The sequence below is a fragment of the Frankliniella occidentalis genome, unplaced genomic scaffold, assembly GCF_000697945.3.
Source record: "Frankliniella occidentalis isolate FOCC.00 unplaced genomic scaffold, Focc_3.1 Scaffold93, whole genome shotgun sequence".
In the NCBI taxonomy this organism is placed as follows: domain Eukaryota; kingdom Metazoa; phylum Arthropoda; class Insecta; order Thysanoptera; family Thripidae; genus Frankliniella; species Frankliniella occidentalis.
Genome location: NW_026267222.1, coordinates 756,719 through 770,308, shown reverse-complemented (window position 1 = coordinate 770,308; position 13,590 = coordinate 756,719). Strand labels below are relative to the sequence as shown.

The following is a 13,590-nucleotide window of genomic DNA, read 5'->3' as shown; positions in this document are numbered from 1 at the left end:
AGCGGCTGGGCGGCGGGCCGTGGGGCGCTCGCCCTGCGCGGCGAGCTGCTCAGATGAAAATAGCGGCTCCGCTGCAGGCCGGAGACTTGCGCAACAGAAAGCGCGCGAGCCGCCCCAGCCGCCGCACCGCGCCGCACCGCGCCGTGGCAACGCTCCCGATCGCGATGGGACGAGCACAAAGCGGCAGCCGCCCGTACTTCTGGCACGAGCCATAAGTTTCTGCCATTGGCGACGTACCTTCCACACACCTTATACGGCCATAGCGCGGTCTACAACTTTACCCCTATAAAAACTACTCTGAATCTACTCACATGTTTCAGAGCCACACAGTTGAAAGGTGGTGGTCATGCGCCTGGACCTCGTCGGACGGCCCCCTAGGCTCAGAAGAGAACCCCATCATCGGACAACCCCAAAGCCCCCCGCCCCCTCCCAGGCCCTCCCAGGGCCGTACTACAATGGAAGCCCTAGTGGTAGCTGCTGGGGGCGGATGGCCGAGCGTGAGGTACACACTCCTTTTGTCGGGAAACTATTTTATTCACGGGACAGTAACCAATTTTACCTGCTCGCGGACCTTAGTAGTCGTACGTAAATTGTGCAGGGAACAGGTCAAATAGTAACAGAATATTTCGCAATCCTTTTTAAAAGAGTAATACAGAAAAGTAATACAAAGGCAAAGCGCGCTGTAGACGATACGGTAGGTGTTATAAGTAATGAAGTAAAAGCGGCGAACGGGGGAGGGGTGGTCAGAGACAGGGGGCCATTACGTTAGGCTGCAGTGGCGGGGCGGGGCGGGGCGGGGGGCGGGGTGAAACATCGCGGCTGGGAGTGGCCAAGCGTAGCGGAGCGTGGCAGTGCGTGTCGGGGTGTAAAGTGGGGTGGGCTGTACCCTGCCAGGAAAAGGGTCGGACTTCATCGGACAGGTGCAGGGCTGGGCTGCGGGGCGGAAGACCGAGGAGGGGAGACTGGCCGACTGTCTGTCTGTCTGTCTGTCTGTCTGTCTGTCTGTCTGTCTGTCTGTCTGTCTGTCTGTCTGACTGACTGACTGACTGACTGACTGACTGACTGACTGACTGAGCGACTGACTGACTGAGCGACAGGCAGATGAAGAAAACGAGAGGGAGGAACAGAAAGCGACGCGTAGTAGCCCTGGGCGGGTCAGGTCCGGAGAGGGTAGGGGTGCCAAGAAGTTAGCATGTCACTGTCAATTTATGAAGGAGCTATTTTGAAAGCAAAAGACCAGCGCTTGTAGGAGAAGAGGCAGAGGTAACCAGTAGGACCTGGACGTGCATCGCCAAACTGCGTCTGCATTCCTTGAATAAAAGGTTGAGACTTTCCCTCACCCCCCTCTACGATTGTACTTCATGCACACCTCTTAATCGATTGGATGCGAATCGTAGCGTCAACGTCGCACCAACTCAAATCAGGGCGGTTTCAAAAGAGATAAAACGTTAAGACCTCAACCGCAATTAAAACCAAATGTTGGTATCTTTTTCGAAATGTGTTCTCGGCTAATTTGTGGACGAGTGCCAGTGACGGGAAAACGGCGGGATTCTATTTAAATTTTGAGTGCGCGTTGCCGAGCTCGCATGGCTCGCTGGCTGGCTGACTGGCTGACTGCTCGGGCTGGCCAGCCCAGCCCAGGGGGGTTTAAAAGACACACACGTCGTATCTCCCCGCCCCGGCGGCGTGACATTGGACCATGTTGTTCGAGATATTTACGTTTCAAGCGCTACGCGGCGCTACGTACTACAGAGCGGAGCCGAGCGTGCCGGTGCCAAATCAGAGCCGAGGGGTGCGGGGAAAAGTAATGGCATAATCCCCCACCTCTGCACGCCGTTCTCCTGCCCCCCCCTCCCCCCCCCCTCTTTTCACAGCGAGTGCGTCCTCAGCCACGGTTTCTGCCCCCTCGGCTTCGTTCTGTCTGCAAAAATAACGAAATAGACTGCGTAAAAACGAGAGACTATCCCCAACCAGGAGCCAAGCCAGAATCGTGATAACATCGTGCTTAGTCTGCCCACGAAAGCTAGGGTCCCCGACTGCTCGTCAAAATGTAGGAGATTTCCCGTCAGTCCACCTTCAACCCGGAGTTGCGAGGACCAACATGGTAACAATCCTCTATCGGACGAAAATCAAGAAGGGTGAATCTAGATATCATCTAGTTATTTTTAGGGTGTATCGAAATCCCCCCTTTGTTACTAGGCAGGTATAACACTCAAAACACATATCTCATGAAGCGATAACATTCGCCCGTAAAGAAAGAAAGTATTATCCGGTGTAACCAGAAGTCCAGACATCACTCAACTCGCACCACAACTAGACCACAACCATCACCACTCTCCAATCAGGACGAGTACATATCCCGACCACAGATGCACTCACTTAATCGCAATCTGTATATATGTTTACACAGCACTGTTTATTCAGGCGCGGGAGTATAACTAGAGGGAGAGAGAGAGAGAGAGAAAGAGCGATAGAGTGCGAGGGTGAGAGAGTGAGAGTCCATCAAGCCGGGCGGGTCAGGCAGGACGGGCCGCCCGGGGGCTGCCACCACTTCTGTCACCAGTCGGTCAGCACTGAACAGACAGCTTGTCTTGAGGCGGCGGCGGGCGGGTGGGTGGCCCGGGGCCCGGGGTGCGGGCGCCTGGCCCGGCCCGGCGGGTGGTCGACAAGACGTTCGACGGTGACGTCCGGCGTGGACGTCCTCCTCCTCCTCCTCCTCCTTCACCCTCTGCTCTTTCTCTCTGTCCCCGAAGTAATCCGCAGGTCGGCGTCGCACGTCGCACTTTGATGCACTTTTTGAGCTGACGTTGCTGCACTGTTCGCTGCACTCTGTCGCACCGCATGCTGGCGACATTCCACACCGACAACACTAGACACCGACACCTCCAACGCGCACAGGGCGTCCAAACTTACCAGCACTGCACTAAAGTCTTTTTTATCCACTAACTGTCACTGGGAGCTCACACCGCCGGCCCCGTGGTCATCACCGGGCACAAGGGAAAAATTACTATAGGGGGGAGAGAAATGAGTGCAACGCTTGCGTTGCCGAACGGAACAGGCCGAGCCGAGCAGAGCCAGGCCTTTAAGTAACCTCGCTGCGAGCTGGCGAGCAGGGAGGTGGGGGACGGAGAGGGGGATGCCCGGGGTGGACCAGGGGTGGACCCGGGACAAGGAGGTGTTGCCAACTCCCCGGGGTAAAAAAGAAAGAAAAAAGTGTCATGATACTTTTGTTGGTAAGGAGAGAGGGTTGTCGAGGTCAGGGTGAGTTGTTCGTGATTTGAACCACCTAACTGCTTTCTGGTAAAACATGAATTTAACTGGTAGACACAATTTATTACTGTGTTTATGACTACTTTATTTACTTTATTACTAAGTTACAACTTGCAAGCGACTAAGAATGTGCGGTACGTTGGAAAATCATCAGCTCGACATTTGTGCACGTGTTGAACACTTCTGCATGTTTGTTCGACCAGTTCTGATCTGTGTGACAAGTTTATCTAATCTGAGTTACAATTTAGAAAAACAATTTTCTTATTCAAGGACAAGGAGAGGATTTTCTGGGTCCAGAGAGGGCCGAGAGGGGGCCAACTCAAAGAAGTCATGTGCAGAGAACTACCAAAAATACACAAAAATACAACATACCATACAACACATGGAAATAAATCGGAAAACACGTGAAACAGACAAGAATTGCACACTGGCGCACACAGATGTACAAGAACACCCCCCTCCCCACCCACTCTACATATTCACAACAATTAAGTTTGGAAGGGCAGTGTTGGCAGTGCTACGGCACAAAGCAAAACACCACGAAAACACTCCTCCCATGCCTATCTGCACCTATGGCATCCTCCTCGTCTCTCCCCTCTTCCACATCCGCAACTCCAGACGCCGGCGTGGAGCGCCTGTGTATCAGTGGCATACTGTACCGCGGGACGGGCGAGCGCGGCGGGCAGGCCGATCCTCGGGCGCCGTGGAGGCTTGGCTGGTGTCAGCGGCCGGCCCAGTAACGTCCGAATGTGACCTTTCACGGTCCTCTCGAGGTTTAGTTTGAAACATATTTTAAAACTTTTTAGACATGCAAAAAGACGTACCAGTCACAAAAATCAGCTGTACCCTTCCACAGATGATGTTGCCCCGTGCAATTATTTCTATTTTAATTTCTATTCCAGCCTTTGACACAGCGTGCTGTATGGATGGAGTACCATCTTGGCCTGCTGCCTGATCTTACTGTTCCGTTGTGAGTTATGTAAAGCCAAACCCCTGGTACGAACGGAGGGGTAACACTGACGTGGGGTTTAGTCTCGCGAGCTAAAGGTACACACATCTGTCTCACTCTTTTCTCATTTCCCCGTTTTCTCTTTACTTTTTTAGCTTCCCGATGAAGATATATGAATAACTAACAAGGGAACCTTTCCAGGTGTAAATCTCCGATTTCGTTGAAATTTTTCCTAAACCTGACAGTTAGTTTTGCCCTATATAGGGTAGGAGTAAGATGTTAAAAAAGAAATTTTTTGAAAAATGTAAAGCAGTGCTCTAAGGGGTCACTCGTCAAAGTGGTGCCAGTGTGTAAGGCTTAAATAAACCCCTAGTAAATGTTAAGTTTAGGTAAAATTTCAAATGCCATCCGACTTCTATTATAATAACCCTTACATTTTCCAAGTTTCAACGAAATCGGAGATTTACACCTCAAAAGGTGCCCTTTGTAAGCCATTGAAGGGAGGACGCGGCGTGGCGGCGCGGAGGAGAGTCTCGGCAAATTATGTCGTGATATGACAACGCGTCGCAACAAAGATAAACTACGAGTAAGAGTATACAAGCGTTAGGCTCTGCCATCCCTCCGCCTAGGAGCCCCCCCCCTTTCCCCTTCTCGCTTTTCTTCTGTCTCCGTGAACCGACGGCTCTCTGAACAGGGACCTTGTAGTCGCGGTCGCAGTTCCGTGTTGGACTGAAAGCTTTTGTGATCCCGACGCAATTTATTTTTACAGCCTGATGTGCCGGGGCGGCCGGCGGGTGCGGGGCGAGCGCGGCGCCTCGCTGGCACACTGCGAAAAGCAGAGAAGATATCATCACTAGCTCATCCCCCGCGCGTTGCAACTTAGTTGTTCGACAGGCCCGCGACGGCCGGGCATTTCCCGGTAGAGGGAAGGAAGGAAGAGAAGGGATAAGATAAATGAGAGGGCCTGCGCGGGCGCGTTTTGTGTTTTTGTGACCATGAAACTCCCTCCTGGGCAGCCACTGTATATGCGAAGCCTCCGCGGCACGCAGCCCGTCCCGGCCAAGCCATACAGCCCGCGCCGACCAGCAGGGCCGCTGACGTCACACTCTCGTCATGGTTCAGGGGGCGTCACGAGCGTGTGGAGCGTACGAGGAGCACGGGGCACCGGGCACGGGGAAGGTGGAGGGCACTGTTGAAAGCCGAACCCTGCAGCCCTGTTCGCGCCAGCGAATATTCACTGTAAGCTGCTGTGGTGACTGAACCAACCTGCAGGGCGCATCAGCGTAACTTTTACCGGAAATTCACTGTAACGTACAGTGCTGCAGCATTCGCCACTGGGAGATGAATTGCCTTCGGCATTCGCCATTACGAAATCGAAATTGCCCAGTTTATTCTATGATGCGAGGCCACGCACGTAGCGCCTGCTAGGTAGGCAACATCTTGCTTCCAGTGCATGCGTGTGTCGCGGGTTGGCCTACCCCAAGTCTCGCAGGCGCTGACGTCAATCACAGAGAAAATGTACGTACTTTATGGACAAACGGACGGTGCACTGAAAATGCAACGGTATACTGTTTACATAAACAAAAGAGGGAGCGAAAAACAATCAGCTTCCGCTCCTTCCTTACATCACAATCAGTTTAGACAAGGCCGTCGGCTTTTGTGCGGGCTGCTCCGATTTTAGTGAAAAATAGTGTCGTGAATAGGCGCGGTTAATGTCGCAGCAAACGACAGGCGAGGCGAGGCTGGTAGGCTGGCGCCGAGGCGAGTGCGCCGTTAACGCTGGCGGCCGGGTGATAGAACAGAGGGGGCTGCTGGGGCTGGGTGGGGTTGGCTGCTGAAAATGCCGCAGAGTTCAAACACGAGCAAAGGCCCGCCTGACGCGACGGGGGGCGGTTTGCCGACATACGGGCGAATGTCACCTTCACTCTAGCGTCTTGCTGCGATACTCTTCCGGAAGAGACCATAGGATATAGGAGGGAAGGGGGGTGGGTTGGAGTTACCCATGGTGACCCTATTCGGACTCGGCAGGGCAGGAAAGGAGGACTGTGGGCCAGGCCCCACTCGCGTACTGTATAATTTTCACTTTTGTGGGATTGCAGTTTCCCTCCCCCTGGAGCGAAAGTGATTGGTTGCTGAGGGGCTGCTGCCGCTGCAACTGACTGACCCACCCAGGCGGCTGCGACTGCGGCACCCCAGACCTGAGACTCGGCAACAATGCAAAGGCGAGCAGCCCTCAATATAGCCGAGGCAGCGCATGAGCTGAGCTCACAGCATTAGAAACATCACGCACCTTTACATCTATGAATCCCGATCGAGAGAGAGAGAGAGAGAGCGAGAGAATAGACCAGGGACGAGGGTGGCTGTGAGGATGAGAAGGAGATGGTCAGTAGCGGGCTGGCTACGGCGAGAAGAAGAAGCAGCAGAAGAAGAAGAGGAGGAGGAGGAGGAAGAAGAAGAAGAAGAAGAAGAAGAAGAAGAAGAAGAAGAAGAAGAAGAAGAAGAAGAGGAAGAAGAAGAAGAAGAAGAAGAAGAAGAAGAAGAAGGAGGACGAATATGGTGGTGAGGAGGCGCGGGGAGGGAGCCAGCCTCATGGCGCTGGTCTGAGTCGGGCCACCGCCACCCGCTCCTCGCTCCCATTTGGAGAAGTGCCACTGCACAGGGCAGCCATGAGCCGCGGCGAGCACCTCGGCGAGCACAGCCGACTGACCGAGCGGCACGGCCGGGCCCGGGCCGGCGCTGCTGCCCACAATGCAATGCACAAGGCAATTAGCGAAGGGGACTGTCTTATTAAATTAGGTTACCGGGACGCGAATAGCGCGGCCAGCCTCAGCGGGGCCGGCGGCGGGGGAGGCGCGGGCCCGGGGTGGTCGGGTAAGAATAAGAGAACAATCAAAAAATGTGGTGCTGGTGCTGGTGGTGAGGGTGAGGGTGAGGGCCATGACATAACGGCTCGAGTTTGTAAAAAGTCAATAAATCGAGAATGCATGGGGAACTGTGCTTTCCTCTCTAGCTGTACGCCATGTTTTGGTCCAGTGCACGGGACACGTGTGGTTGGTGTGCTTCTTCTTTCATTTTAAATTTTCCCTCTCCTGGCAGTCTGTCGCGTGTTTTGATCGACTCGTCCCCATCTCCCCGGACGTGGCGCAACGCCGGGCCATTAAACCTGACATTGAACTCTATGCAATCCCATTAGCGTCGCGCTGGTTGGAGCCGGGCGCGGCTGAGCAGAGCTGAGCAGAGCCGAGCGGTGCTGAGCAGTGCTGAGCAGTGCTGAGCAGAGGGGAAGAAGGGCAAGCTTCCGCCACCCTGAGCACGTGTGTGGCGGCTGGGGGGCGGCGGCGACCAGCGCGCGGCAGGGCAGCAGCAGAGGATCAACAACAACAAACCCATAAAGCAGAAATTCAAAATAGAATTGACATCAAAAGCGGAAATAATTGACGATTTCGGAGACAAAAATCCCATTGAACCGACCTCGACATCGGAAAGCCCGACTGGACACAAAACCCAATGAAAATTCTGCCCCAGGAAATGTAAAGTTTTATTGGCATATTATTTCTTGCGACAAATTCGAGGAATTTTAGAGGGGCAATATTAGCACGCACGCACGATAGTTGTCCCCAGAGAAAATGACGAAAACCAACTTGACAACCACTAGAGGAAAAAACGTGACCACTGACCACATGACTCTGAAAATCGAACAGTGTGAGTCCCGTGCACTCTTTGAAGATGGGGACATTGCCTTTGTTGGCACGAATTGCCACCGATGCAAATATAGTACAGCGCTCTGTTGAAAGAGTGGGATTGTGATGGTTGTCACAATGCTGTTCGATCCTCGGTACCGGTACATCATGGTCCAGTACTGTTGAACCCTTGCGCCTAGGAAGAAACACTCGGAAACACTACTCTGAGGTCTCGTGTACAGTACAACGGCCTACCGCAGATAACCATGGATTACCCCCGATTTGCCCTAGACCTTGAAACCGTCGAATTACCCCTGGATAACCCCGGGTAAACCTTGGATTACGCTCGGGATAATCTCCAGATTGACACAGGCTGTGTCTAGCAGATTAACCCGACTCGCTGGGCCAGATGCCTTTGCTGCTGCTGTGGTGTCGAGGGGGCCACCCCACCGCAACCTGAAGCGGCGCGCTAGTAACGCGGTGTGAGTAGGGGGAGGGGGGGGCTGCAGCCCGTGGAGCAACACGGAGCGAGCGTCGCTAAACGGGCCCTCGGCGCCCTAAACGTCCTGTCGTGTTCGCGCTCACCTGATTCCCACTCACTTCTCGCCCCCCGGGAGCGCTGACGTCACGCCCATCACATCAGCGCGGTGCCACTGACAGGCGCAAGGGCCGAGCGTCAGGCAACCTGCGTCCGTTTGGCATCACCGACACGGCCTAATTTAAGATTGAGCAGGGGGTGTTCGATGTGACAGGGCAGATAGTGTCGCACACGCGCGTGCATGTGGAGACTTTAGTTAAAGCAACAAACACAAGAACAAAACAAAAACAGACAGTACAGCTTACGCACGGCGCCACAGCAGCTTCACATAGCAAAAGATGATAATAATAGTGTGAAAAGCACTGCGTCTGATGTGGCGACGTCTGCGGTTGCCTTCCTTGTCCCATCCCCCTCTCCTTCCAACCCTTTGGCGCCGTGATACAACACAGCACCCAGTTTGATTGCCTCGTTGCTGCTTATTCCCGGGGGACCTGGCTGGCCCCAGAGGACCTCAGGGGCTTTACTCGCCTGAGGCCGCGCCCCGCCCCGCCCCGCCGTCGTGCTGCTGCGCCATGTGCTGGGCCGCCGCGGTTTGGCGCGCCAAGCCGGGCCATACACCACGTTTCGAGGCCCGTCCCCGCCCCGTCCCGTCGGAGTCTGGCTCCCGGCTGGGCTGGGCTGGCATGGGACGGGACAGTAGGCTATAGCGGGCCGGGCAGAGCCCATGACTCGTGGAGGGATGGAGCTGTTGTTGTTGCACGGATGACAGACGCCCGCTGTCTCGCGCGCGCTGTGGTGTGCAGGCGGAAGGGTAAGGGGGAAGGGGGGGTGGGGCGTGCAGGCAGGAGGAGCTAGCATACGCCGCAAGAACTGAGTGCGCGTGTGTGTGCACAGGCACACTAAATTGTTGTCAACTTTTTAATACGCGGCTTATAAAAAGAACCAGCACCTGCTCTCCTTGCGTACTTTTAATACGCAATGATGGACAAATTTTACGCAAAATGAGCAATCATTAAGTTTGTTTTTCACAGATTCATTCGGCAAATTACGGGAGCTCCGCGCCTGCGAGACTCGGGGTAGGCCAGCCCGCAATACATGCATGCGCCGCACGAATGATGTTGCCTACCTACCAGGCGCTCACTGGAGAAGCAGAGGCATTCAAACTTACCACCTCAGAGCATTTCAGTGCCTTTCCAGGCGTGCGAATCTTTTAGTGCCTCTGTAAAGGCACTAAACTCAGTTACACCCCAAGAGGAATGATGATCCCCACCTTCACTGAAAACAGCGTGTTAACGCGTGTTTATCACTAGATGCTAACGCGGTGCACATTTCAGTTTTTGTGGAATATTTTCTAAACGAGCGCTGACATTTAATCTTTGAAAGAAACCATTGAATTTCCCATAAAATTTCCTAACAAACGAGCCTACATGTGATAGGGTTCTGGTTCTGAACAAATGTTCTCTAAGGACACGTCTTATTCAGTATTATTATTTGAACTCCGAACCCTATCACATGTAGGCTTGTTTGATCGGAAATTTCGCGGGAAATCTGATGAAGCTTTCGAAAATTAAATCTCAGAGCTCGTTTAGAAAATATTCCACAAAAACTGAAATGTGCACCGCGTTATCATCTAGTGATAGCGTGCGTTATAACGCTGTTTTCAGTGTTTGTTTTTACAGTGCTGTGAGAGCTTACAGAGGCTGGACTTAGCAGTTTCGGAACTGCGAATTACGCCAATGACGTTTCTACTTCCTGGTTGATCCCTTACCTTCTTTGAAGTAACCACGCAACGCAGGACTACTCGAGAGGCTGCCGCTCTACTCTTAGTTCAGTTTTCTGAGTCCAGAGAACTGCAACGGCTTTTTGAGTAGTCACTGTTGATCGAAGTGTGCGACAAGTAAGAGTGGCTGTGAATCAAAGTCGATATCATGAAACAAATGAAGCTGTCAGAAAAAGAAAGGAGCATTGAATAATGTGCAGAGTGCACTGGTCAACCAAAAGACTGGACTGGTCTGGACTGAGAGCAGTTGAGGTTAGTGCAAGAGAATGTTGCTCATTGCTGTGGCCTGAGCGAGGGTGGGCGACTTGAATTTTTCGTGTACACAGGAGTACGGAGTACACGGAGTACAGTCGGAGAACGCTGAGTGTTGCCGGTCGGAGCGCGCAGAGTACACCGGAGTACACCCGGAGTACAGCCGGAGTACGCGGAGAACTTGCGACAAAAACAGCCGGAGTACAATCGGAGAACACCTGGAGTACATTTTGGCCTGTACACAGGAGCCGCCCAGTCATCCACCCCTCGGGCCTGAGGCAATTCAACTGCACCTAGAAAATCAGTTTAATAAATTAAGGAAATTACCGTTTACATCTAACCAAAGGAATATTTTGATTTTCATGGAAGGCTGGTCATTGGATCAAGGAGAACCCAACTTTGCAACAAATTAATATCCCTTGGAATAATGCACGCAAGCGCGGTAGTGTAAAGATGCAGGTAACCGAGGAGAATCAGCCACCTGATACATAAATTCTGTACTCCAGGTGGATCAATGTTTTATGTTTTATGATTAAATAAGAATCTTAAACTGTATTCGCGACAGTTCTCTCACTCCACAAACGAACCGTGTAGTAATATTGTAATATTACAAAAAGAACAAACACTGGGAGGTAGATGAAAGAGTCGTGGCCTCGCTGGTACCGCCCCGTCAGTTGGTATAGACCGGATCTGCGCGCGCGTCAAAAAGACGTGACGAGGGTTTTTAAATACATGGAGTGGGCTGGCCCACTGATACAGATCGGAGCGGGAGCGGGTGGGAGCCGGGCAGGGGCCCTCCTCCTCTGCCCTACCAGGAGCAGCAGCTGAGCTGCCCACCCCCGCCGCCGCGCTGCTACCAGCGTGCGATTGGACCCACCTGTGCTCGGTCTACTCTGCTCGAGGGGGCAGCGTGCTCGCTCGTCGGCCGGGTGCACCGCCACCGCCTCCCCCCTCTCCACTTTGCGGACAGACCCCTGCACGCTCTGCGAAATCTGTGCCGTCGTCATCCTCGCCGTTGACGGCTGCCGAGAGTTCCAGGGTGAACGCCGGACGGAACCCATAGCCCCGGTACCTACCCGTTGTAGAAGATTTCTCTTCATATTCACCCAGAAAAACATTCTATCCTTCGCTCTCACAATCTCACCACACACCCAAAACTGCAGATACTTGAAACAAGTTCACGCACTCCTTTTACTCGTATGCATCACTTTGTTTCAAGATAATGCATTTGTTTTTTTAGGTGCATAGCTCGCCCATAAAATTTCACAAGGACAGTGCAAATTAGATCGACCCCCACCTCCCTCCCACCCCCATCCTGCTCCTACCACGCCAGGGCACACCCCAGCTGCGTGCTCTCCGCCCCTGTCGCCTGCCCAGCCATACGAGAGCCACGTGCAGCGCGGCCAGCGTCTTGGCAAGGGCCTATTCTCCTGAGCTGCGCGCACCCCTCCCCCTCTCTCTCTCTTTCTCTCTGTCTCTTTCTCTCCCCTTTACTCTCCTTTCCCCTTTCCCTCATCCTTTCGTCATTCCATAACCGCCCGCCGTGATGCCATGACGTCACGGTGTTTGACGCGTAGAAAATTTGGCGTCATGTTATTTCCCCATCCGTCGCCCTCTCTCTCTCTCTCTCTCTCTCTCTCTCTCTCTCTCTCTCTCTCTCTCTCTCTCTCTCTCTCTCTCTCTCTCTCTCTCTCTCTCTCTCTCTCACACACACACACACACACACACACACTAACACACACGTTGTCGTCGCCTCCCCCAACCCGACCTTGAATTCTCGTTGATGGTGTGTTTCAGCGCGTTTGCCCCGGGACTTTCTATTTTGCAGACGAAACAAGCCGCTCCCGAGGCGACAACCGGCAGCCGGCAGACGACACAAGCAAACGAGCGACGACCGAACTTTTCGACAACAAGACCCTTCACTTTACCTCCTGTTAGTGCCCAGGCTGACGTCCCAGGCCTGATGTCGCCTCCCTCCAGTCTGCTGGGCCCCGCCCGGCCGGGTAGGCACCGCGCGCCGCCGCCCCGCGCCGCTGGCGAGGCTATCGGCCGCGGGTCGGGCGAACGCTATGCGCCGGCCGCGCGGAGCGGGACGCCGACGCGGCCGGACGATTTGTTCCTTAGGAACTCGAGCATCAGTTATGCCACATCGCTGTCACGCACAACATGTCGCGGCTGAACAAAGATCTCGCGCGAAGCCTTCTGTTAAATCATTTCTGATGGCTCACGGCGCCCGGGCCGTTTCTCACGGTATGGTTTGGCAGCGCGGGCGACGTGTCGATCCCTTGGCAGTGTACCGCTCGCGCTTGTGAGAGGGACAAAGACGGATGCTCCCCGCCCACGGGGGCCGCGGCAGCAGCAGCGGCAGCGGCAGCGGCAGCGCCACCACCAGACCTTCAACCCGAATCACATCACACAGTCGGTGGGAAATAGAACAACGGCGCAATCAATTGTTCGTCTGGGTGCGTCCTGCTCGCGAGCCAAAGCCGCCCCTGGGCACCCCTGGGCCGCGCGGCCGAGCCGAGCAGCAGGAGTCACTTCCTCCCGAACAAGCAGCCGACGACGGCCATTCGGAAATCGAGGTCTGGCCGAGACGTTTTACTGCCCTCCCCAACGACCCCCTGCCCCCCTCCTCTTTCCAAACCCCTTCCCAATCTCCCTCAAGCAGCTAACGCAGATCTCTCTCTCTCTCCCTCCCTCTCTCTCTCTTGTTTGTTAACGTCAACTGCTATACAGCATTCTTCAACCCATTTCTTTTCTTTCCCCACCAAACACCTCTCGAGGGTTAACGTAATGAGGGTTGCATAACGCCGTTGATCGCGTGTGTTACGTCGCACACGTTGCCGCGGCCGCGCCTGCCTCCTCCGCCAGCCTCCGCTGCGGCACGGCAGGCAGGGGCGGACGGGATGGCGGTGGACAGGGCCACTATTTCAACTCGTGTTCTGGGAAACGCAGCCATCGATCACCACAGAGGCTGGGCCAGCCTGTTCCGCATCGTTTAGATTTGCACCTTTGCTGCCGCCGATGTTTCTTCTTCTTCTTCTTCTTCTTCTTCTTCTTCTTCTTCTTCTTCTTCTTCTTCTTCTTCTTCTTCTTCTTCTTCTTCTTCTTCTTCTTCTTC

At 54.1% G+C, this 13,590-nt stretch overlaps 2 protein-coding genes across 2 annotated transcripts in view; one reads left to right on the top strand and one right to left on the bottom strand.

Moving 5' to 3' along the window:
- Nucleotides 1-3,058, bottom strand: part of LOC113212421 (calcium-transporting ATPase sarcoplasmic/endoplasmic reticulum type) — a gene marked incomplete in the record, with an annotated part of 36,240 nt that extends 33,182 nt beyond the window's left edge. The window contains 1 exon segment of the mRNA XM_052269470.1: nucleotides 2,914-3,058.
- A 7,075-nt stretch (nucleotides 3,059-10,133) lies between these two features.
- On the top strand, nucleotides 10,134-10,971 carry LOC127749792 (uncharacterized). The gene is made up of 2 exons (XM_052269477.1): nucleotides 10,134-10,469; nucleotides 10,544-10,971. Exons 1-2 carry the CDS (start codon nucleotides 10,410-10,412, stop codon nucleotides 10,880-10,882), a joined length of 399 nt encoding a protein of 132 aa, XP_052125437.1. The 5' UTR covers nucleotides 10,134-10,409; the 3' UTR covers nucleotides 10,883-10,971.
- The last annotated feature ends 2,619 nt before the right edge of the window (nucleotides 10,972-13,590 follow it).

Bases quoted from the DNA above. Each gene is read 5' to 3' on its own strand.
- LOC127749792 (XM_052269477.1), top strand. From the start codon at position 10,410: ATGTGCAGAGTGCACTGGTCAACCAAAAGACTGGACTGGTCTGGACTG. The intron at 10,470-10,543 runs GTTAGTGCAAGA...TCGTGTACACAG, and splicing joins CTGGACTGAGAGCAGTTGAG to GAGTACGGAGTACACGGAGT.